Genomic DNA, 24,910 nt, shown 5'->3' on the forward strand with positions numbered 1-24,910 from the left:
TTTCATGTATGTGAATACAAGGAAGGAAAAAGTGAATCAGATTGGACCCTTTGTGCACTGGGTATGGGAAAGGTCTTAGACAACTCAGCTGATGTTACGGATGAATTGAACAAGTACTTTGCATCTATCTTTACTGTTGAAAGACCTATCATGATGAAAAGTGGCTGTGCGAGCGAGGCTCAGCCAAATTGAATTAGTGATGTTGTAATTACAGATGATTGATTATTAGGAAAACTTTTGAGCATAAAGGCAAGTAAAGCTCTGGAGTTGGTGGTATAGACCCTGTAGTTTTGAGGGAGTGTATCGAACCTTTGGACTCTTGGGAGGTTCCTTTTGATTGGAGAAGTGCCAATGTATCGCCTAAAGAGGTCACTACAGACCTCTTTAGTGATATTAAAAATCCTGGAAGCAGTGATTAAGAGTGTAATCCAGGGACATTTAGATAGATATGGCATTCTGAAGGACACAACATGGCCTTGTTAAGGTAAATCATGCTTAACTAACTTAGTAGGCTATTTTGACACAGTTACTTATGAGCTGGATTTAGAGAATAAATTTGACTTAGTTTATTTGGATTTTAGCAAAGCTTTTGACTTGGTCCCTCATGAGCAGTTACTGTATAAGCTTGAACAGGTTGGGATTACTGGTAAGATTCTAAGATTGATTGTTGGGTGGCTGCAGGGCAAGAAGGTAGAGGGTTGTGATTAATGGATATTCTCCAGATTTGCATAACATCAGGAGTGGTGTCACTCAGGATCAGTTCTTGGACCACTGTTGTTTCTCATTTTCATAAATGACATTGATGAAGGGATAGAAGGCGTGATGTCAAATTTTTCAGTTGGCGTAAAGATTGGCAGAGTTGTTAATGATCAGTGCCAAGCAACACTCCTTCAGGATGACTTGAACAGACTTCAGAGAAGTGACAGCTATGTTTTAATGCTGCTAAATGCAAGACCTTACACTTGGGGAACAGCAACCCACAAATAAAATATACACTTGGTGGGGTTGAATTAAAAACAATGGAGGAGGAAAGGGATTTGGGAGTTACAAGAGCAGATATAAAGTTTTCTGAACAGCGTAAACAGGCAGCTGTGAAAGCCCATGGTGTCCTATCAGTGATGTATTGAATGCTATCCTGTAGAGATAGGAAGGTCATAATCCCACTGTATAAGGCAATTGTAAGAGCACATCTGGAATACGGTGTTCAAGTATGGAGACCTCATCTGAAAAAAAGACATTGAGCTTCTTGAAAGGGTCCAAAGATGGGAAACTCGAATGGTGAGATCGGCATAAGGACGACTGTATGAGGAAAGACTGATTATGTGGGCTACAGAGCTTGGCAACCAGGCACCTCAGAGGTGACCTGATTGAGGTTTATAAGGCTCTGAGAGGAATTAGTAAAATGAACGAGAGTGAAATTCTCACTGTTCTAAAGAATTCCAAAACTAGGGGTCATAAATTCAAATTACAGAGCTTGAGATTTAGATTAGATTGTAGGAATTTTTTTTTACTGTTGATAGCTGGAACAAGTTGCTCTCACAGGTAGTTGAGGCTGACAGTTTGAATAAAATCAAAGGTCAACTGGATACTTACCTGTGTGAGGTGGGTAGCATATTTGTGTTCTGTGCATAATTTGTATTTTCTTATCTACTTGGTTGGTTTTTTTTTTTTTTTTTTTTTTTCTGCAGTGCAGTAAAAGTCTTGGTTTCCTTGCACTCTATTGCAAATACTATTACTATTTTGTTATTATCCATATAGCTTTGTGAACTGATGTAAACCCTTCTTGCCTTGGCCATTTACAGCCAATGCCTGAATGGTTTGCATCAGATCACAAAGCTTTTATGTTGGCTCCGGTCAATTACAGAGCTGTTATGTTTCTCCAGTCAGTTGTGACCATCTGGCACAACAAATAAATGGATGTTTATTTATATAAATTTATATAACATTGAAATTAATTGTTTTTGCATTCACACAATTTCAATCATCTGTCCGCTGAACATTTATTTTGTAAAATATTCTTTCGAGAACTTTTCCATTATTTGCCAAAGAAACCACAATTTTTAAATTTCTGAAGTCTTCTCTTGTCAGCATTCCTTGCTTTCAACTCTTTTGAAATAAAATTTTAATTAAAAAAAAAACTGACTAAATAGTAAGTCTGTCAATTTGAAATTACATATAATTTTATCTGATGTAGCCAAGTGGTTAACATATAGGTACGGTTGTACACTCATTTGAGCTGACCATGATTCAAGTCCAGGTAACAGCTAAATGTGGTGATGTTCTTGTGTTCTCTGTCTTGTAAGTTCCTCCGACTGTGTGGCTGTCCCAGAGTATAAACAGAAAATTTACTAAGGTAATGAAACAAAACACTATTTTACCATGTATAAACAGTAACCACTCAGTTACATCAGTAACCCGATGTAACTGAGTAAACACAGGAGTACAGTGGTACATGCATTTGAGCTGACCTTGGTTTGAGTCCACATGATTGCTAAATATGGTAATGTTCTTTATCTTGTGAATTCCTTTATGCATATGTGGCTAACATAGTATATAAACAGAAAATTTATTTATTTTTATATTTTACACTTATTTTTGTACTTCCTCCCAAACTGTTTTACTTTTTAAAAGAAGCCATTCCCTAACAGATGATATTATATATTATTTCCAGTGTTAATCAAACAGGAAGTGAAGTTTTAAAGATCAACCACATTGGTATGTCCCTGCATGTCAATTTAAATTTTGCCACTGGTGATATCACTTTTTAAGGAAATAAAATGAAGTCAGCCTAATATATAAATTACAAATTATGATTAAAAGAAAAAGAGAAATTTCAAAAAAAACCAATGAGATGGTATGTCTCTTTACAGGCTTAAAATTTTCACAAATTTAAGCACATAATGACGAAGAAAATTTCAGAAGTGAAAACTCCAGCATGTTGTTGGAGGCAATGTCTTCTAGCTTGCAGCTGTCACAAGCTGAAGTCATGAATTTAGAGAGAATAAAATAAACTCCACCTAATGAGGTTAGAATGAAAGTTGTGGACTGTATGCAAAAAATACTGTAGGGGGAAAAAAGTGGAGGAAGAACATAGTGTTTTGATAACCACACAACTCAGCAAGTTTGAGTTTGAGCAGCTGTACTTCTACACTATGCCAACTACAGAGCACATTCCTGGCCAGTGAAGCACCCGAAGCCATGAAAAATGAACCAAAAATACGTGGATGAAATTTTCTTCCAGGCATTCTACTGCTTCAGTTTGTGAAACTAAGCCTATAAAGAGATGTACCGTCTCACTGACTTTTTGTATATTTTATTTTTTTCGAATCATTCTCTGTACTTTATGTATAGATAGACTTTATATCCTGAAAAATTGGTATCATTGGTGTCAGATTTCAATTTTAAGCCTTGATAAGTTGACCAAGAGTTTTCTGTTTGATTGGCATTGACAAGAATGTTATTTGTATCTTGATCCCAACCTCAGTAAAGGGATTTATAGTGTCCATTCTATGAATTTTAATCTATAGGGTTCAGCCCATTTTTATAGATATTCATGTCATTTTATACAATTTTATGTTAGATGTTCACTTGTTTTGGAAGGGCACAAATTTTTTCTTAAATGTAACTCATGCATTACATGGAAGCCTACTTTCATAAATGAAGCCTACTTCCATGTAATGCATGGTGTGAAATTTATGTAATGTATAGTGAAATTTGTGTAAGGTATAGTGTAATTTTTTGAATCACTATTATTTAATGGTGATTCAAAAAATTTTACAATAATACAATAAATTTTGGCTGTTTTTCTTTTGCAATAAAAAATGCCCAAATTCAGTACTCTGAAAGTTAATATTTGAATGATCACAGTGAGTTTTGGAATGTGTCACTAGATTGTTGTGTGGTGCATTTTTTTTTTTTTTTTTTTTTTGCTTGCAGTGTGGTTTGTAAAGTATGACAATATTTACACAACTGCTTGCTCATCTCAGTACAATTTCTCAGCTTGTGACTGTATTGCACTATGCAGAGAAATATAATTGCCCTTTATGAAGCTGGATTTAATGGATCTAGTTTTGAGGTTGAGAATAAATCCATGCAAATGAAGATGACAAACTGCTGAATCAACCATTACATTTAAAATTTCAGAAAACCAGTATATTTTTGTGTGCCCTGAAAAAAAAATTTTTTTTGGAACATTGTGACAAATCCTGGAAAACTGAGACTGGATGCACATTTTGAAATACCCCTATTAAAAAGCTTAAGAAATCCATAAAGCAGATTATTAAAAATACATTGCATTTTAAATTCTCTCTCTGCATGGTTATTATCCTTTACATAATATTCTGACCTTTATCACCTTTAAAACAGAGAACATTCTAACTTGGCATTTATATAATAGAAATAGATTATGTCAACTTAAGTTTCTGGGATTGAGCCATGAGAAAATGCAGTTTGTTTATTTTTTCTGAATTTCAAAGTATAGGATAACTTTATATTGCAGATATGGTGGACCGACATCATTAGGAGCTGGTGGTAAAATGGGAAATGCAGAACAGTGGAGATGTACTAGTACATTAAGAGGCCATTCAGGAGGTTTGTGATATTATCTGAAATTGCCTTTTGTTCTTTGGTTTAGCAATAAAATTGTTTTTTCTCTGCTAACCCAACTTGCCTCTTTGTAGTATTAGTGTTAGTATTGGCAAAATGATGTAAGGAAGCAAGCATATGTTGTATATATAATAAACACACTATATATTTTTTTATACTGGATTTCAGTAATTCCTCATTGCTTTTCTGCAGTTCGCTACCTTAGAGCTTGTTCCAGTTCTTGCTGTATTAATGTTATAGAACTTCCCAGTATGATATATTGTCCTAGCTATACTGTTTGAAGCAGTGCAAGAATTTAATCTAATCTAATCTGATCTGATCTGACATCAGGGCCACGCAGACACCGTACCCACACCACTGCCAGCCTAAATCCTGTCCAGGTGAGGGCACGGTTGACCCTTGGAGGGGGAACCCACGAGCCATCCAGGACCACCTGTCTTTTCAAATTAGGGGCCAAAGTGGTGTGTTGAAGCTGAACCCCTCAACCACCAGGTTTCCAAGTTTCTGAATTTCCACAGGCCACAGCACACAGCAAGAATGCCAATTTCCTATGAAGTTAGCCTGAAATGTAAGCTGTGGGTGTTAGATTCCACTGATGCTAATCTGGAAGACCAGCAGTGTCACTGGGAGGTCCCCTCACCATGTACAGGTGCCCATGTCAAGGGGCAGAGTTTTGTTGGGAAGAAACTGACTACTTGAAGATGAGAGTTAATGCCCTTGAAGAAATTAGACTGGGTACTAAGGTATCCAAAACTCAATGCCACAACCATCTTTCATACATCTTACTGTAGGAAAGGAACATCAGAGGAAGAGGGTGCTGGTCCAAATTGTGATTCTGAGTAAATCAATTGCAGAGAAACAGAATAATGTAAAACATTCCATAAAAAAAAAAATCTTTTAAAGGAATGAAAGGTAATATTGTTATTCGTGTAAGTGCTAAATAATATTAAGCACAGGCAATCTGAGGTATTATTTTGAAGTTATGAGGTGATGTTGAGAAAGTCATGAATAGGGACAATGTGAGTGTCTGGAATTTTACCTAAGGATGATAGGAGGAAATTTTTGCCTGGAGCATTGACAACCAACACCAGCCAAGAGAGTTAATAAAGGGCTTGTGGCAAAATTTTTCACAGCATTGCCTACACTTCTTGAGAGGGGTCTGATCTGATATGATCAGATCTGATTTTGCCACAAGCCCTTTATTAACTCTCTTGGCAGGCATCAGATCAGATCGCACGGCACCTACACGAATAACAATATTACCTTTCATTCCTTTAAAAGATGATATATTTTTTTATGGAATGTTTTACATTATTCTGTTTCTCTGCAATTGAGTTACTCAGAATCACAATTTGGACCAGCACCCTCTTCCTCTGATGTTCCTTTCCTACAGTAAGATGTATGAAAGATGGTTGTGGCATTGAGTTTTGGATACCTTAGTACCCAGTCTAATTTCTTCAAGGGCATTAACTCTCATCTTCAAGTAGTCAGTTTCTTCCCAACAAAACTCTGCCCCTTGACATGGGCACCTGTACATGGTGAGGGGACCTCCCAGTGACACTGCTGGTCTTCCAGATTAGCATCACTGAATCTAACACCCACAGCTTACATTCCAGGCTAACTCCATAGGAAATTGGCATTCTTGCTGTGGCCTGTGGAAATTCAGAAACTTGGAAACCTGGTGGTTGAGGGGTTCAGCTTCAACACACCATTTTGGCCCCTAATTTGAAAAGACAGGCGGTCCTGGATGGCTCGGCTAGGATCAGTTGGCTAGTGGGTTCCAAGGGTCAACCGTGCCAATGCCGTGCCCTTACTCTGATGGTCCGAGGGACAGGATTTAGGCTGGCAGTGGTGCAGGTATGGTGTCTGCGTGGCCCTGATGTCCAACTTCCATGTGCATCTATTGCTTGCCAGGTAGTGGACATCCCATTCGGGCTCCGTGGGGAGCCTGGGCACTGAACCAAATTAAAAACAACTATGAATCCTGATAATGTTATTTCTTCAGGGGTCTCAGCATAGTTCCTATCTGAAAATAATAATAAAGATCTAGACAGTGCCAATGTGGCAAAAAGACCAAGAAGTATTCTCAGGATCCACATCAAAATTTCTAATCATGCATACAAAAACTGAGAAACCTATCGGGAAAATGTCACCATTCTTCATACATAAAGGTTAGTTAGAACCTTCATACATAAAGGTTCCCCAAAATCAGTTAAGAGACTTCATTCTGGGGATCTCTTAATTGAAGCCAAAAATGACAGGCACTCTGAGCAAAATCAATCGGAGGAATAGCAATTATTGTGGCACCACATAGAACATTAAATTCATCTAGAAATGTCAACTCAGAATGACATCTCTGACTTCACACAGCAATCGGAGGAGTACTAATTACTGTGATACCATATAGAACATTAAATTCATCTAGAGATGTCATCTCAGAGTGGGACATCTATGAGGTCACCAAGGAGGAAATCTGCTCTGAACTAAAGTCACGGGGAATGATAGCTGTTAAAAGAATTTCCAAATGTAGGGATGGGAAATTAGAACCAACTAGAAACATCATCCTTACATTTAATATTCCAACATCTCCTAATTTGATAACAGCTGGGTACATAAATTTCACACTAAGGCCATACATTCCAAACCTGCTGCAATATTTCAAATGCTAGAAATATTTTGCAGATGGCCTGGTGTGTGTGTGTGTGTGTGTGTGTGTGTGTGTGTGTGTGTACGCACGCACGCACCTGCCTGCCTGCCTGCCTGCCTGCCTGCCTGCACTCTGTATGGTGCAAAAGACCACAAAAGTAGTGCATGGTACCGCACCAAACCCGCTTGTGTCAACTGTGAAGGTGAGCACTCTGCATACCCAAGGGCATGCCAGCGGTGGAAACAAGAAAAGCAAATACAGTGGACCCCACTTTACGATCGTACAATCAAATCATTTTATGACGGAGTCTCTGTTCGCTATACGAGACACTCTACCCTGGTCGGGTATCTAGCTCATGAACGTGATTGATATGAATTTACCTGGATGGGCACATGGCCCATGAATGACATGGGGGCACTGGTTCCGACTGCCTCGTTGGACCTGTCTTTTCTTCACCTTGAACAGCAGATTTGCTGCCAGTGTGGCAATTGGCATCTGACAATTGCCCACTGAAACCTATTGGGGTTGCCTTCCCTATTGACCCCATATTTCTGTCTCTCCTCCCACTATCTGTACACAAGCAAATGCCCCACATGTCCAAATTACTGTTCACCAATAATTTCAGTCTTTCGAATCCTAGCACTATCATCCCCACACAAAAGTTCGACTTTTTCTCTTTTTTTAGGTCCTAGCCACTGAAATCTCAGGAAATTAGGTGGCAGGACCTACCAGAGTAAATTTCAAAGCTACTGGGTACCTAGTCTGCCTCCACGGGGCAAAGTGTGGGGAACGTTGGGCCCATAAACGGTACATAACACTACACGTATACAATACCAATACACTTTTAAATCTCTAGCCTTTCCAGTGAACTGGCACACCCACAATAAAAGCAACGTGGAAATGGGGGAAAACCCCTAGTGCCGTTTGACACTAAATACACTTTACGATATGTGGTAAGCGCTGGTCATTGTGATCATGTTTGCGAATTGAATTTTAATTCTATTAAATGGAAATTCTAATAAGTGAAAATAGGGGGCATATTATCCACAGGCTATAAAAGTAAAAATATAAAGCACAAATTTATGCTTTATTATCTTGCCAATTAACAAAATTAAATGATACGTGAAAATCACAAATATTTTCCACAGGTTAGCAAAATAAAAATTAATTTACGCTTACGTACATAGCTTAATTACTACTATAATATGTACATGCTAACTAATTGATATTTCTGTTCATTGATTTTTTTTTTTTTTTTTTTGTAAAATTTAAAACAGTAAAAAAGATAAGTAATCAATAACAAAGAGCACGGCATGTAGAAATTGCAACTAACACGATACGTGCAAGTGAGGTACGGAATAATGAGTTTACGAAGCTTAAAAAATAGCAATGAAAAGAAGATTCTGAAACTTTATTTATATATTTATGTTTTTATGCTATTTTAGATTTCATTGTAGGGGAAGCACATTTCAACATAATAATGTAAAAACCTACAGAATTCCAGCTATCAGTATTATTGCAAATACAATAAGATCGTTTACTACCCATTTATGATAGATTGCATTAACAGAAAAGCCCAGTGAACCAGACACTGCAAATTGTTTTTATTGTTTTATGGTTGTGACCTCCAAGAAATATCACAAACACATTTCACCATAACGTAAAAACCCACACAATTCCAGTTATCAGTATTATCGCAAATGCAACAAGATCGAGTTTGCTACCCATTTATAATAGATTGAGCTAACAGAAAAACCCAATAAACCGGAAAGTGCAAATTGTTTTTATTCTTTTATGCTAGTGACCTCCAGAAATGTGTTTTAGAAAAATATCACCAAGGTGTTCAAAATTGATTCTTATAATGGAACATATGATAACGATGAAAGTGTAGTGAAATTTCCATTATAAAAATGACCTTTTAGAGAGATAAATAGCTTAAGGCTGCCGTAGTCTAGTGGTCAGGCGTGCGGGTGCATAAGTACACGTGCCTTGAGTGACCAGGGTTCAAGCCCGTGACTGCTGAATACGGTAGTTCCTTGTATACCAGGTGGTAGATGACTTTCATCAACCGGTGAAATACCACCACTTTGCTTATTGGAGGCTTTAAGTGGTGAAACCCATGTTTAGTCTCTAGAGCAAAGTTTCCGGCATCCCCCTCCCCTCCATACTTCTCCTTCAACCCATGCACGGTACTAAGTACTATAGGTTTTGATACCTTTCGTGTTTGGGGTTTTCATAAAAAAAAAAAAAAAAAAAAAGTTATATAGTGAAAATTTCAACTTTCAAGGTCTTGTAACGAATTACCAAAAATACAATGTGTTATTGGGTTCACATTATGATATTTTCACGATACCACCATTTATTCCTACGGGATGCAAAATACGTTTCCATGATTTTTTAAGTTTGCACTAGCGGGCAAAAGCTTATGTAAAGTCAAATTTCGTTTATTATTACGGCTTATTATTACCACTCCCTGGCTTACATAATAAGGCAGGGAGTGGTAATAATTGAAATTTTCACATATAGTGAAAATTTCAATTTCTGAGGTCTTTGAAATAAATTACCAAAAAAAAAAACAGTGTTATTGGGTTCACATTATGATATTTTTATGTTAGAATGGTGTCTCTGGAACTGATTAATATCGTCAAGTGGGGTCCACTGTAGTGTCACAAAGCAGAGTTGAATATCCATTATCAGGAGGCAAGAAAACTGGTAATGCCAATTAGTAGCAATAAGCCCACTTATGCTCATAAGGCTGTAGCAAACAGATACAACAATCCCACCAAAAGAATCTTTTGCTCCCATCACACGCTACTTATTGAGCACTTAAAAGCCAGTACAAAACACTCAATCAGCTGCCACTCCCATATCCATATCGATACCATTCTAACTAAGCAAAATAATGTGGAGAAAATTAAAAAAAAAACCTGTCTTTTTGCCCACAATCAATGAAAAGGGCAGATTTGCGATTTATACAGAGTGAGCAGCTGTTTGGAAGAAAAGTAACGCCGAGAGCGAAAGAGAAATCCAAGTTTTTTAGATGGGGAGGAAGCAATATTTGTAATGTGCTTGTGCCAAGAGAGATTAGAAGTCAGGGTAATCCCCAAAAGAGATATATCATTTTGCCTAGAAATCGGAGTGTCACCAAAGAAAAGCATAGGAGCAGAAGAATCCTTTTACGAGATATAAGACAAGACTGAGTTTTAGAAGGGTTGAAATCAACTAAGTTGTCTTTGCGCCACTGGAAAATTACGTGAAGATCGGCATTTAAGGAATTGGTAGCAGATTTTCGAGAAGTTGAAGCTGATTGAGCAGGACAAGGTTTCTCAAAATGGAAAGTTGAATGCAATGTGCTATCATTGGCAAAACTATGGATGGGATTTCCAGTCAATAGAAGAAGGTCATTAATATACAAGAGAAAAAGAGTGGGGGGAAAGAACTGAACCTTGGGGCACACCGGCATTAGTGGAGAAGTTAGAAGACAGAGAGCCATCTACCATCACCCTCAGTGAGCGATCAGAGAGAAAACTGGATAACCAATTACTAAAAACAGTTGGCAAGCTGGAACTACTTGTGTTTCACAAGTAGTTCCAGCAACTACTTGTGTTTCACCAAACCTTTCCATTGAATTAGTCCATAAATGTAAGCCAGAATATCACCAGTGGGTCGACACTGACGAAATCCATACTGGCGATCGTTGATCAGACGGAAGGTTTCTAGGTAGTTTAAGAGTTGGTGGTTAGTTGATTTGTCCATTACTTTAGACTGAGTAGAATTAATTGCAATGGGACGATAATTGGATGGGAGGGATTTGTCACCCTTTTTAGGAACTGGCTGGATATGAACAAATTTCCAAGCAGAAGGAAAAATACCTTTGGAATAATAAAGTGAAAAAAGGCAACAAAGAATAGGAGTAAGTTGAGGAGCACAGGATTTGAGAACAAGTGTAGAAATACCATCAGGACCTGGAGCTTTCTTAGCTTCAAGATTTATCAAAATTCTTCTGATATCCTTTTGACGGAAGATGACAGGAGGCATTGAATGGAGCATGTTGGGAATGGTGGGAGGTGTTTTACCAAGATCATTAATACATGAGCTGGAAGAAAAATGGGATGCTAGCAGGTCAGCTTTATCCTTGGTTGAAGTGACAACAGAACCATCTGGTTTGGACAGAGGGGGCAAAAGTTGCGGCCAATAGTTTTGGCAAGAGACCAGAATGCTTGGCTACCATTAGGGCAAGAAGCAAGTTTTCTACTCTTAGCCTGTTCAAACTCTAGTTTGGATTGATTAATAACTGCTTTACAATTGTTACGAGCTTTGGTGTAGGCAGAAAATGAAACTGAAGAATTAGAAACAAGCCAATTACGATATGCAACATTCTTCTCTTGAACAGCCTTAGCACATTTATTGGAAAACCAAGGTTTAGATAAAGGACGAGACTTTAAAGTGGAGTGTGGGATAAAGGATTCCATTCCTGGAAGAATAATTTCAGTGACACGATCTGAGCAAACGCTGACATTAGAAGTTTTGAAACAGTAATCCGACCAAGAAAAAGAAGAAAAGAAGTCTCGCAGGTCATCCCATTTTGCATTCTTATGCCAAACAACATGAGGTTGGGAATAACAATGAGATAAAGGTTCCATTGGAGAAGAGACAATCACCAAGTTGTGATCTGAAGTGCCTAAAGGACCTCTCACTTTGACCGTCTACTTAGAAGGGTTGTTTGTGAGAAAAAGATCAAGCATATTGGCTGTATGATTAGGATTGTCCCGTGTTCTTGTAGGTAAATGAACAATCTGTGCTAGGTCATTAGTAAATGCAAAAGCCTCAGCATCTAAGCCAGAGAAGATCAAAGAGAGGAGATTCCAAATTGCCAAGTCTGACAGGGAATATCAGAACGGACATATGCACAAGTACCACCTTTGAGGGGAAAGGAATCATACAGCGAATAATTTTGAGTATCTGAGATGAGCAGTAGTTGAATCAACTGATAACTGAGATTCTGTCAGAAAAAGTACATGGGGTTTGGCAGACTGCAAGTGGAAATGGACATCGTTGAGATTAGAATTGAGACCACGTATATTTGTGAAATGAATTAGGAAGTGCTTGGGAGGTTTAGACCTTTTCGCAGATAAGCTTTCTCTATTAGTTTGACAATTCATGGTGTATTCAATAGTAAGAAAAAGTGGGTGGGAAATGCTGTATGAAGTAATGAAATTTTTGAATATGGTGTACACGTGGTAAGAATATACCCAGATCCTTGACATAATGTGGCCTCGACAATGCTCCCCGCATACACACTACTCGGACTCCCTCCAGTCACTATCTGGCAGAGTAGAGGTAGCAAGATTATACACTAGCTGATCCGGAAGCCTCCTAGTGAGTTACCAATAGGTTCGGTTCTGTGTACTAACTAGCGGCTGGTCTGAGAACACCGTTTTAGAGCTGTACTCTCAAAATGTAAGGAATATTGGATCTCGCCACGACGTTCATCATAACCTCAAAAGTCATCAATCATACTGCATGATGGAAGAGATAGGGAAGTGTTGACCAGAACTTAGCTCTAGAGACTAAACATGGGTTCCACCGCTTCAAGCCTCCAATAAGCAAAGTGGTGGTATTTCACTGGTTGATGAGAATCATCTACCACCTAGTACTGCCTGGTAACATAGAGGGACGGCGTTCCTCCATGTGGTGTGGGCGCCACACCTCGACCCCTGCTTACATTGGTTCACACCTGGGTGATCACCCACCATGTACTTATGCATGGAGGTTATACCCAGGATTACCCAGTCCCACCATCGTGAAGGTGCAAGCAGTGGATTTGGTTGTCACAGACCGTCCGGACTTCGCTGAAATTGGGTTCACTTGACTTGAGTGTCACTCGAATATCAGTTCCATCAGCGTTTTAGACTCCCAGGTAGCAAGTACAGCTTATCTGGCATATCTGAGAGAATGTCTGTTACAACCTCAAGGATCAAGATGTCTGTGACAACCTCAAGGATATCCACGATGGCTTTCAGTGTTCCTAATATATAATGGATGACCAATTGAAAACCCAACTGCAGCAACATCATTTCCCCCAGAGTTCTTGGTCCAGAAAGAAAATTGTGAGAAACATGCATTAAAATTCTCTTCAAAAGGGCTTTGAACCATATAACAAGCCTTTTACACAGGAAGAGTTAAGTTCAGTGCTCATTCTGTCACGATCAAACACTCTGGGGCCAATGATATCCACTATGAAATGATAAACCACCTTTCAAGATAATCTAAGGATCACCTTCTAAATTTATTTAATAGGATCTTTCTTGGAAAAGAATTCCCTGATTCCTGGAGGCAATCGTTCTTCCCTTCCCAAAACTGGAAAAGGATCCTAGAAATCCAAGTAACTATCGTCCCATTGCTTTGACAATGTCCTGGAAAGAATGGTTAATGCACGCCTCACATGGTATTTGTAAACAAATGGTCTGCTTTCCAGAACACAAAGTGGTTTTTGAAGAAACAGATTCACCTTGGACCATTTAATCAGACTTGAAACGTACATCTGTGATGCTTTTGTTAAATCCAAGCATCCTATAACAGTGTTGTTGGTATCAAAAAAGTGTATGACACAGCATGATGATTTGGCATATTGCAAGACCTGCATAACTTTGGTCTTGGGTAACTTTCCCATTTTTATTAGAAACTTTCTTTTTAATCGCAGATTTCAAGTTCTTGTAGGATCCACACTCTCTTGAGTATTTTGCCAACAGGGGGGGAGTCCCATAAAGGTTTCATTCTAAGTGTCATGCTTTTTTCCATTAAAATAAATTCTATCACAGAACGACTTCCACCAATGGTAAACAATGCCCTCTATGTTGATGATTTTATGATATTTTTCCATTCGTGCAATATGAGGCTCATTGAAAGGCAACTGCGAAAATCACCTTATATTTTAGCCTTTGTCTAATGGGTTCAGATTTTTGTTGCAGAAGACCGTTTGTGTACACTTTTGTTGCAAACATAATCTTCATCCTTACCCAGAATTAACACTTGGGCAAAATAACATCCCGATGATAGCCGAAGACAAATTCCTGGGACTTGTTTTTGACAAGACGCTGACATTTGTTGTACAACATATTTCTCAGCTAAGGGCAAGGGGCCTTAAAGGGCTTAACATCTTTTGTGCCCCTTTGTCAACTTCGTGGGGTGCAGATTGCTGTACCAGACTCTTGTCTATCCTAAACTTGATTGCAGTTCCCAGGTTTATGCTTCTTCTAGAGATAGTGTACGTTTGATGGTTAGATCCAATCCATCACCAGGCCATCTGCATTGCCACTGGAGCATTTCATAGCTGTCCAAAGACTACATTGATGCAAACAGGCCACCTCTTTCTCTTTGATGTAAGCAGTTGTCCTTCAAGATTGCTTTTAAATTAAAGTCCCTGCCTGATCACCCCACATGGACATCAGCCTTTGAGTCACAATAAGAAAATTTCTACAACGCCTGTTAGATTTCCAACCTGATCTTTTCGTATTCGGATCCAAGGGCTGTTAAGTGAACTAAGCATAATGGTAGACAATGTTGACCAGTCATCAAGACAGGCCTAACGTAGCCGAGTGGTCAGGAGCGTGAGTGCAGTAGCATGTGCTCTTTGAGTGTACTGGGGTTCAAGCCTGTGACTGCTAAATACAATTAACATTTGTATCGATGATTTTTTGTAAACTCCACTGACCTGGTGGTCGTGCCAGAGTATAAACAAGAACAATTCCTTCTACCTTGGCATACCCCTCTTCCATTATGTGACTTCTTTCAGATCTCAGAGAAGACTGCCGCACTACTAGCTGTCTACCAGCAACTCTTTGCATCATACAGAGCACAGTATTTTGATTTCCTGCCAGTCTACACTCTTGGCTTGAAGTCAGAATCACATGTGGGATCAGCCATTGTCCTTTCAAACAAAACAGTGTTCAGCAAGATTCCACAAGAAGCTAGCATATATACTGCAGAGTGGAATGCAATAGAAATAGCCCTTGATCACATTAAAGATGGCAAGTACCAAAGGTATGTGATATATACAGATTCATCAAGTGTGTTACAGGCTCTATTTTCACTGAGGTATAACCCTCATCTAGATCTGTCCTGGTTTCGGCAGATATCTTTTTCCCTTGTTACATCAGGATTTGATATTTGTTTGTGCTGGATTCCAAGCCACATTGGGATCAGGGGAAATGAATTAGCTGATTCTGCTGCAAAATCAGCCATTCCCCAATAATTGTAGCCTGCCTGCGCACCCTCCATACAAGGCTATAGGCAGGTAATACACACCGATTTATATTTCCAATGGCAAGGTCCTTGGCTTGTATAGGCTACAAATAAACTATGCCAAATTAAATTTGTAATCAAGCAATGCCAGTCCAGTCTATGCAAGGTCTGAAGAGAGCAAGAACTATACTTTTTCCATACTTTTGCAAAAAATAAATTTTTTTTTTTTAATTTTGCAAATTTATGCTTATTTTCATATTAACAAATTGGCCATCAGGTGTGCTGTGATAGTATGCATTGCAAAATAGAAACACACAATGATAGTGTTCTTCTGTGTAATAATTTTTGCACTACTTGTGTAATACAAAGATAATTAAGAACATCTTTCGGTAAGATGCCAAGGAAATATAGTGTAAAATTTCAGAAGAAATATATGTATGATTTTCCACATATTTTAAAATCTGAAAAATGTAACATGTTTGCCATGTGTACTATATAGATGTGTTTTTTCAGTTTCAAGCTGCAGGAAATGTGATGTAATCAGACATCAAATGTATCCCCAATTCACAAAGGGGGATCGAAGGGTGACATGAGTAATTACAGACCAGTTAGTTTAACTTCTGTTCCAGGTAAAATAATGGAGTCACTGGTTAAAGATGCATTGCAGGATCATCTAGACAATACTGCAGCAATAATTCAGACACAGCATGGGTTTGTTAAGGGAAAGTCTTGTCTGACAAATTTGATAGGATATTATGATGTGGTTACAAAGGAACTGGATGCAAAAAATAATTTTGATATCATATATTTGGATTTCAGGAAAGCTTTTGACACTGTTGCGCATGGAAGACTATTGTACAAATTGGAGCAGAATGGTATTAAGGGTAAGTTGCTACAGTGGATAAAAGGATGGTTGAGTGGGAGAAGACAGAGGGTGGTAATTAATGGGTGCTGCTCTTCGTGGACTAATGTTATTAGTGGAGTCCCACAGGGTTCGGTCTTGGGTCCACTGTTTTGTATATTTATCAACGATATTGATGAAGGTATATCAATGTCGCAGGTATATCAGGCTTAATGTCTTAAAGTTTGCAGATGATACAAAGGTTGGCAGGGTTGTTAATGACAGTAATGGCAGTGTGCTACTGCAACAGGATCTAGATAATTTGGACAGATGGGCTAAGAAGTGGCAACTGAAGTTTAACCTTGACAAATGCAAAGTACTGCATATGGGTAGAAGCAACCCCAGAGAAATGTACCAACTGTGTGGTACTACACTTAAGGTGGTAGAAAATGAAAAAGACCTGGGAGTAATTGTGCAGTCAGATATGAAGTTTTCTGAGCAATGCAGACAGGCTGCCAGGGCAGGTCATGGGGTTTTGTCAATGATATATAGGAATTTTGCTAGCAGGGAAAAGGTGACTATCCCTCTGTATAAGGCAATGGTCAGGCCATGCCTTGAGTACTGCATACAGGTCTGGAGGCCTCATTTTAGGAAGGATGTAGATTTGCTTGAGCATGTACAGAGTAGGGTAAAACAACAAGATTGGTGAGGGGAATGAAGGGGTGTTCTTACCAAGAGAGGCTTTAGTTCTGCAAATTGCAGTGGCTGGAGACTAGGCACCTGCGCGGTGATCTGATTGAGGTGTATAAGGCCTTGAATGGGTTGAGCACGCTGAATTTTGATGGGATCCTTCCACTAAGAAAAGACAGATGTAGAATAGATGTGTGGAAATTTGCCTTTAGCCAGCGGGTGGTTAATTGCTGGTACAAACTTCCATCTGTCGTCGTGGAAGTTGATAGGTTGAATAGATTTAAGGAGGAACTGGACAGTCATTTGGAGGGAATGGTGTGATTTTTTTTTTTTTTTTATTTTTTTTTTTTTTTTGTTTTTTTTTTGTCTGATGCTGCATAAGCTCATACAGATGCTTTCTTACATCACATGCCACTACTACTACTACATTTGTAAACAAATAAGCACAATGACAGATGGCAGTGCATAGAAAGAAAGGCAAATATTGATGTCATGTGCTGAATGTTTATTTGCATCTTTTTTCAAAGAATATAATCTACCTCTGAGTTGTTCAGATTATGGAGATATATTGTTTAGAAATATGTTTCCCAATAGCAAGATAGTAAAAAAAAATATGGTTGTGTAAGAAAAAAAAAACAGGCAATTGTTAGTGAAATTTTACAGATTGGCAAAGAAGTAATGATAGCTCTGAAAAGTGAGCCATTTTCAGTTGCCACAGATGGAGCAATCAGAGAGATTCTAAGTTATGCCCCATTATTGGTGACAATAATGTAATAAGAAAAAAAGACCAAATAGAAAGCAGCTTGCTCTTGGTGCCACCATTGGAAGGTGACTATGATAGGGTAGTTGCCAAGTCATTATATCAGTTATTTTAAATTAATAGCATTATTATATTACAGATTAGCATTAGTAGAGGCATACGATGCAAGAAAGCAAGCTTATGCAGCATCAGCCAAAAAAACACTTCCATTTCACCCCTCCATTTGTTCTAAATGCCTGTCCAGCTCAGCCTTAAATTTATTTAGGCTGTTAGCTTCCACAACAAAAGATGGAAGCCTGTTCCACCAATCAACTACCCGCTGGCTAAAGGCAGATTTCTGCATATCTGTTCTACAACTATCTTTCCTCAATTTGAAACTGTGGCCTCCTCAGGTTCTTACTCTGGGCAGGAGGAAAAATCCCATCAGCATTCAGCTTGCTCAACCCATTCAAGGCCTTATACACCTCAATCAGATCACCTCTCAGGTGCCTACTCTCCAGGCACTGCAATTTGCAGAACTTAAGCCTTTCTTGGTAAGAACACCCCTTTGTTCTCCTCACCAATCTTGTTGCCCTTTGTACTTGTTCTAGCAACTCCACATCCTTCCTAAAATGAAGCCTCCAGACCTGTACACGGTACTCTAGGTGTGGCCTGACCATTGCCTTGTATAACGGGATAATCACCTCCCTGTCCCTGCTAGCAAGATTCCTATATATCATTGACAAGACTCCGTGATCTGCTCTGGCAGCCTGTCTGCACTGTCAGCAAACTTCATATTTGACTGCACAATTCCCCCCCAGGTCTTTTTCACTTTCAACTTCCCTGAGTGTAGCACCACAGAGTTGGTACATTTCTCTTCGGTTATTGCTACCCATACGCAGTGCTTTGCATTTGTCAATGTTAAACTTTAGTTGCCACTTCTCAGTCCATTTTCCCAACTTATCTAAATCCAGTTGGAGTAGCATACTGTCTTTACTGTTGTTAACAACCCTGGCAACCTTAGTATCATCTGCAAACTTGGACATTAAACCTGATATACCTTCATCAATATCATTGATGTACATAACAACAATGGACCCAACACCGAACCTTGGGGAACTCCAATAACAATATTTGTCCACAAAGAGCAGTGTCCATTGATTACCACTCTCTGTCGTCTCCTACTCAACCATCCCATTGTAGCAACTTACCCTTAATGTCATACCTCTCCAATTTGTACAGCAGTCTTCCATGTGCAACAGTGTCAAAAGCTTTCCTGAAACAAGTACAGCAATACCCTGCATAGCACTGATAATTGGTACCGAAATGTTCCGTGTTATTTGAAACTGTGCTGATTGAGGTATAATTATAATGGGTTTTAAATGAATGCGTACCAGAGAAAGTCTATAAACAAATTATAATAAATCTATAAACAATTTGTGCTTGATAGCCAGTTAAAAGGATTTGAAATAAAAAATAATGCAAAAATTTTATTAATGAAAAGGTAACATCATGAGAGATTGTTTATTTGGGTATTTCAAAAATGAAGTTTGGCGAAGTCATCTCTTCTTTTTCTCGGTATACAAGTCTTTGTAGCATTGAATCCCATCTTATAAAATTTGCCATATCTGGATGCTACATCCAACATTTGGATCTCTCTTCATAATTGCCTCGCAGGCAATGCCAAAAAACTTTCTTCAATTCTCCTGTTGAAAATTCTTTTGGTGCCACTTCGGTGTTATCCACGTCAGAATTGTTTTCCTCTTCTTCATATGCAATTTTCTTATCAGTTTCAAGGAGAGTTGCATCATCTAAGTTATTTGCATGTGAGTCAATGCGGTCATGTACATTGGCAGTGTCCAAAGTTTCGAATCCCAAGTCTTTTCCGATCTTCACAATGTCTGTGGCAATTGTCTGAACTTGCGATTCAAAACCAGTGAAATCATTTGCCAAATGGGACAAAACATGCTGCCAAACATAATGCATGTTGGCAATGATTTCTAACAAAGACGCAGATATATTTTTGATCGTATTTAGAGGAGTAAAAAATAAATTGTGAAATCTCGTCAGGATGGAATTAAGAAAAGTGGACACTGTTGCCACTGACTGCCTGAGGGGACTACTGTCATATGTGCAGCATATATGAGACAATACAGTTGGCATCGCATCATATATGTACCCGTACCTAGGCTACGACAACACAACATATATGTAGAGTACGTGTCTGGGCTATTGAATGAGTTTTAATATGTACAGTAAATTTTCAACTTAAATTTAATTGAAAACCGGGTTATTGGGAAACCTGTGCTATTTGAGGTATTAAGTGCTAAGCGAGGTATTGCTGTATATGATATCAAAATTGTTTTTGGCATTCAGTTCCTTTGTGACCACATCATAGTATCCAATCAAATTGGTCAGACAAGACCTCGTCATAGTATCCAATCAAATTGGTCAGACAAGACCTCCCTTTAACAAACCCATGCTGTGTCTTAACTATTACTGCAGTCTTGTCTAGATGATCCTGCAATGCTTCTTTAGCCAGTGATTCCTTTATTTTCTCCGGAACACAAGTTAAACTAACAGGTCTGTAGTTACTTGTGTCACGTTTTGGAACCTCCTTTGTGAATTGGTGATACATTTGCACACCTCCAGTCCATGGGGACCTCCCCTGAGTCCAAAGAAGCTCTCATAATTATGGCTAAAGGTTTGCTTTTACTTCCTTTGCTGCCTCCTTTAATATAACTGGATAGATCCTGTCCACCCCAGGTGCCTTCCTTATGTTTAACTTCAACAATTTCTCCTCCACTTTGCTCTCAGTTATTACAAAATCACTTAGCCCCCTGTTGGCATTTGATAAAACTTCTGGCACTCACCTCATTGAATGACTCCTCATGTGTGAATGTAGATGCAAAATACTCATTCATTTTATCAGCTACTTGAGCATGATCATCAATAGTCAACCCATCTGTGTTAAGTGGTCCAATCTGATTCATCCCTTTCCTTCTAGAGTTTACATAAGTAAAGAACTCTTTGCTGTTTTTCTTTGCATCCTTTGCCAAAGATTTCTCGTAATCTGCCTTCGCCTGCCTAACCTCCTTTGTGACTTGATTACAGACAAGTTTATTCCTGCCATACTGATACTTTATATGCATCCCATACATTCTGCTTCTCTGCCACGAGCCTCATTAATTCATGTGACATCCATTTAGGCCTAAACTTTGAACAGTATTTCTTAGTTGGAATGAAAAGCCTAGTAGCCTCGAAAATTAAGTCCCTGAAGGCTTCCCATTTAGTATTCAACGTTGGTAACATCATCAGTTGATCCCACTGTACAGAATTTAAAAACTGTCTGAGACCACTGTTGTCACCTTTATGAAAGCCCTTCCGTTTAGCCTTGATGGTAGTTACATCTTTAAGTAATTCCCACATCAGTACATTGTGATCACTGTCACCCAGTGGTTCCTTTATCTGCAGATTCTTAATGCATGAATAATCACTGCTGATAATCAGATTAAGAGTATTACTCCCTCTGGTTGCCTCTAGAACATGTTGCTATAGAAAAGTCATCCAGCAAATCCACAAAAATCTTGCTAGTGTGCAAGTGACCAACCCACATTAAAGATTATGCAACTTCTTTGTTCCCATGATTTTAACAGCATATCAGATGGAATCAAGAGTGTAACTTTCAAAAAAACTGTTTGAAATTTGTGATTGTGATTCAGGATTTTTAAAGGTTATAGTAACGAGATAATGTGGTGTAGGAGTACCTCATGTCTCCCAGGTAAAACAAAAAATTGGATGGATAGGTCTAAAGTTAAAGTAATCCTTTAATTATTTTTTTGACTAAAGATACAAGTTTATACCAGGAAGTCATGCTGTCGATAAGACTTTGTACTTAGAAATAATTAAGCACTTGAGAGATGTCAGAAGAGACCTGATCAGTGTACAAGAAAAAATTGGAAATTACTCAGTGACAGTGTTCCTTTTTATTGTGCAACAATTTCTGAATATCTTTCCAAACACTGTGATTGTTTTACAACATTCTCCTTACTCACCTTACCTTGTTATCATGTGATTTTTATTTTTTTCCCCTTAAACTAAAGAACCTATTAAAGGAATGATAGTTTTCTGGCAAAGCAGAAGTTATAGAAAATATAACAGATGCAGTCAAGGAAATTTCCAAACTTGGGAGAAATTTTCTGCAATTATATAACATGATTGGAAAACATGTGTCAGCAGCCGAGTTCATTATTTTGAAAAAGTTTGATGTGCAATTATCTGTAAATACAGGGTTGTTAAAATTAAATTATCCGTAGGTAGAAGAGTCTGGAGCGAGTTCTAAGGCTCATACCGAAGAGAAATTTGGACAACAGGTACAATAAAGAATCTGCTTGCCAATTATTAAAAAAAAAAAAAAAAAAAAAAGTTACAAAATGTGTCACTATATGGTGCTGTGGCAATACAAATCACTTGAACAATTGTTCAATGTGACCTCCATTTTGGTCAGCAAAAGTTTCCATTCGAAGAACCAAATGAATTTTCTACAGCAGAACGTAACATGTCAACTAGAATAGCCAGCACATGAAGTCTAATGCTGTCCTTCAGATCTGCCAGGGTTTGACATCCTTCCCGATACACCCGGTTCTTCAAAAAAGCCCACAACCAGAAGTCACATGGGGTGAGGTCCGGTGATTGGGGTTGCCAAGATGTCTGGAAACAACAGCCGATGACCCGTTCATCTGTAAAGTGTTGCCTTAGCAATCTTTGGACACAATGGTGGATGTGGGGTGTCGCGCCATCTTGCGTGAATATGGTATCCTGAAGGCACCCACGTTGTTGCAGCTCTGGTATTGCAAAATTTGCCAACATTTCATAATATCGCTGTCCAGTGATAGAACAGGTGCGGGATCCAGTCGATGTTACCTGTTTAAAAAAATATGGTCCAATCATGAATGTGGCCGTAAATCCACACCACACTGTCACTTTTGCTGAATGCAACGGGACCTCTTAGTTAACTCGAGGGTTTTCTGTTGCCCAAATGAGACAGTTGTGCGTATTCACTCATCCATTTAAGTAGAAGTGGGCTTCATCACTCCAAAGGATGTTCCATGGCCAAGTGATATCCACTGTCATTCGTGCCAGAAACTGACGTGTGTATGTGAAACGAATATCTGCATCACCATGCTTTAGCTGCTAATGCATGTGCATCTTGTAAGGATAGTACCACAACACTTGACGCATTACTAGCCTTAAGTGGAATACGGCATGTCCACTTCACGAGAAACAGCTGGCACACTTGTGATACCATATGGAGATTGACTTGATAAATCCACGACACATCTTCAACACGAGAGGAGTCCACTCGTTTTCGACCTCTACCTGGTTGAACACCAAGATGTCCTGTCGCTTGAAATTTCGCAATCATTTTGCGGACAGCATAAAGAGTCATAGGTCCATGCCTTATGCACTTCTGATGCTAGAATTTTCTGATAGTCGCAGCTGCATTGTTGCTGTTCTGATAGTACATCTCCACTAATAGTGCTGTTTCCTGAAACGTTGGCATTGCTGCTGTAGTGCAGGCAAACATCTACTGTATGATTTTGAAGAGACTGCTTTGCTTTTATACAGTACAGTAGAACTGAATAGTGGCACTGTGGCAATAACTTACATTATTTGCATAATTATAACTAAGATAGTTCCGCACCATACAGTGACAAATTTTGTAACTAATTTATTTTTTCCAATAAATGGCGAGTGCATTCTTTGTTGTCCAAATTTCTCTTCAGTACGAGCCTTAGAACTTGCTCCAGAGCCCTTTACATAGGGATACTTTAGTTTTAACAACTCTGTATTATATTTATTTAAATAAAAATTCAGTTTGGTACTATTTGATTGTATCTTGTATATACATAGATGTTGTTGCATTATAGTCACTTCAGGCAACCAGAGCATTTAATTAAAAGAAAAGTGACAGTTATCACTGTTTGTAAATTTTTTTTTTTTTTGTATATGTGAATCTTTTACAGAAATCATGGGGAAAGTTTCAATGCTAATGCTTTAAAGCAATCAGATGTTATTGACATATTACTGATATGTTTATTAATTTTGTATCCCCTTTCTAGATGTCCTGGATCTTGCCTGGTCACCTCATGATGCCTGGTTAGCTTCTTGCAGTGTTGACAATACTATTGTAATTTGGAATACTCTGAAATGGCAAGGTATATTTAAAGCGTTTTATGAATGAGTGGTTTAAATTATATCCTACTACAGGTATGAGTTTCGCAACCCCAGACTGCCCGAGCACCACTGTATTCCCCTTCTTCCAATTACTTTTCACTGTTCTTATACCCTTTATTTTTTTATTTCTTGTGCATGATTAGGTTAACCGAAAGCAATATTTGAAATGCTATTTTTCTGCTATCTCTCCTTTTTTTTCATCTCCAGCAAAGTTTAGACCCTTTTTTTTTTTTCTCTACTTTGTCAGTTTTATATTTCTTCCCTATACTGGGTTGTTTATGCTTCATTTGTTTAATTGCCAACCTCCCTACTACTGGGTAACTTTGACCTATTTATACCTCCTTCCCACACTTGGGGGTTACTTCAACATGTTATAAATATGCAAGAACTAATTTGCTAACTTTGTTTCACGGATACAGCTTGGCTGATGATTGCTCCCCTCAGCCTATTTTGCCTGCTCCTGCTTGGCACTGCCCTAAGTTGTCTACCTTTTGTCAATATAATCTTATCTGCATTTTACTTTGTTTTTAAATTCCTCTTGGGTTGCTTGCTATTTTATTTCATTTCTTTTTATTTAATCTTATCTTAATTTTTAATTTAATTTTTATTTTATATTTTTATTTTTTACTTTAGATTTGATCTGGTTTTCAATACTTTCCTTGTTGGTCTCTGTCAAGTCAGCTATGAAATATATGCCAGCCTATTTTTTACTCTTGCTATGTATATTTCCTTTGGCTGCTGACCCTTGATTATGAAGTTAAAATCATTGGATCTATAGCATTAAGTACTATATGTATTTTTATTTAATTTTATTTTAATTTACCTTTTATTTTTCAGGTATCTATTTATTTTTCCCATTGTTAATACTTCTGATATGGTTAGCATTCCGCCATTTATACTCTGATCT

At 38.3% G+C, this 24,910-nt stretch overlaps 1 protein-coding gene across 1 annotated transcript in view; it reads left to right on the forward strand.

The window, feature by feature from the left end:
- Positions 1–24,910, forward strand: part of LOC150088720 (protein HIRA-like) — a 375,669-nt gene that overhangs the window by 82,640 nt on the left and 268,119 nt on the right. The window contains exons 5-6 of the mRNA XM_090369626.1: positions 4,499–4,590; positions 23,889–23,984. Coding sequence (XP_090225752.1) covers positions 4,499–4,590; positions 23,889–23,984 — 188 coding nt within the window. The remainder of the gene's footprint in view (positions 1–4,498; positions 4,591–23,888; positions 23,985–24,910) is intronic.

This window comes from Mastigoproctus giganteus, chromosome 3 (genome assembly GCF_048544385.1).
Source record: "Mastigoproctus giganteus isolate SK-2022 chromosome 3, ASM4854438v1, whole genome shotgun sequence".
Classification (NCBI taxonomy): Eukaryota; Metazoa; Arthropoda; class Arachnida; order Uropygi; family Thelyphonidae; genus Mastigoproctus; species Mastigoproctus giganteus.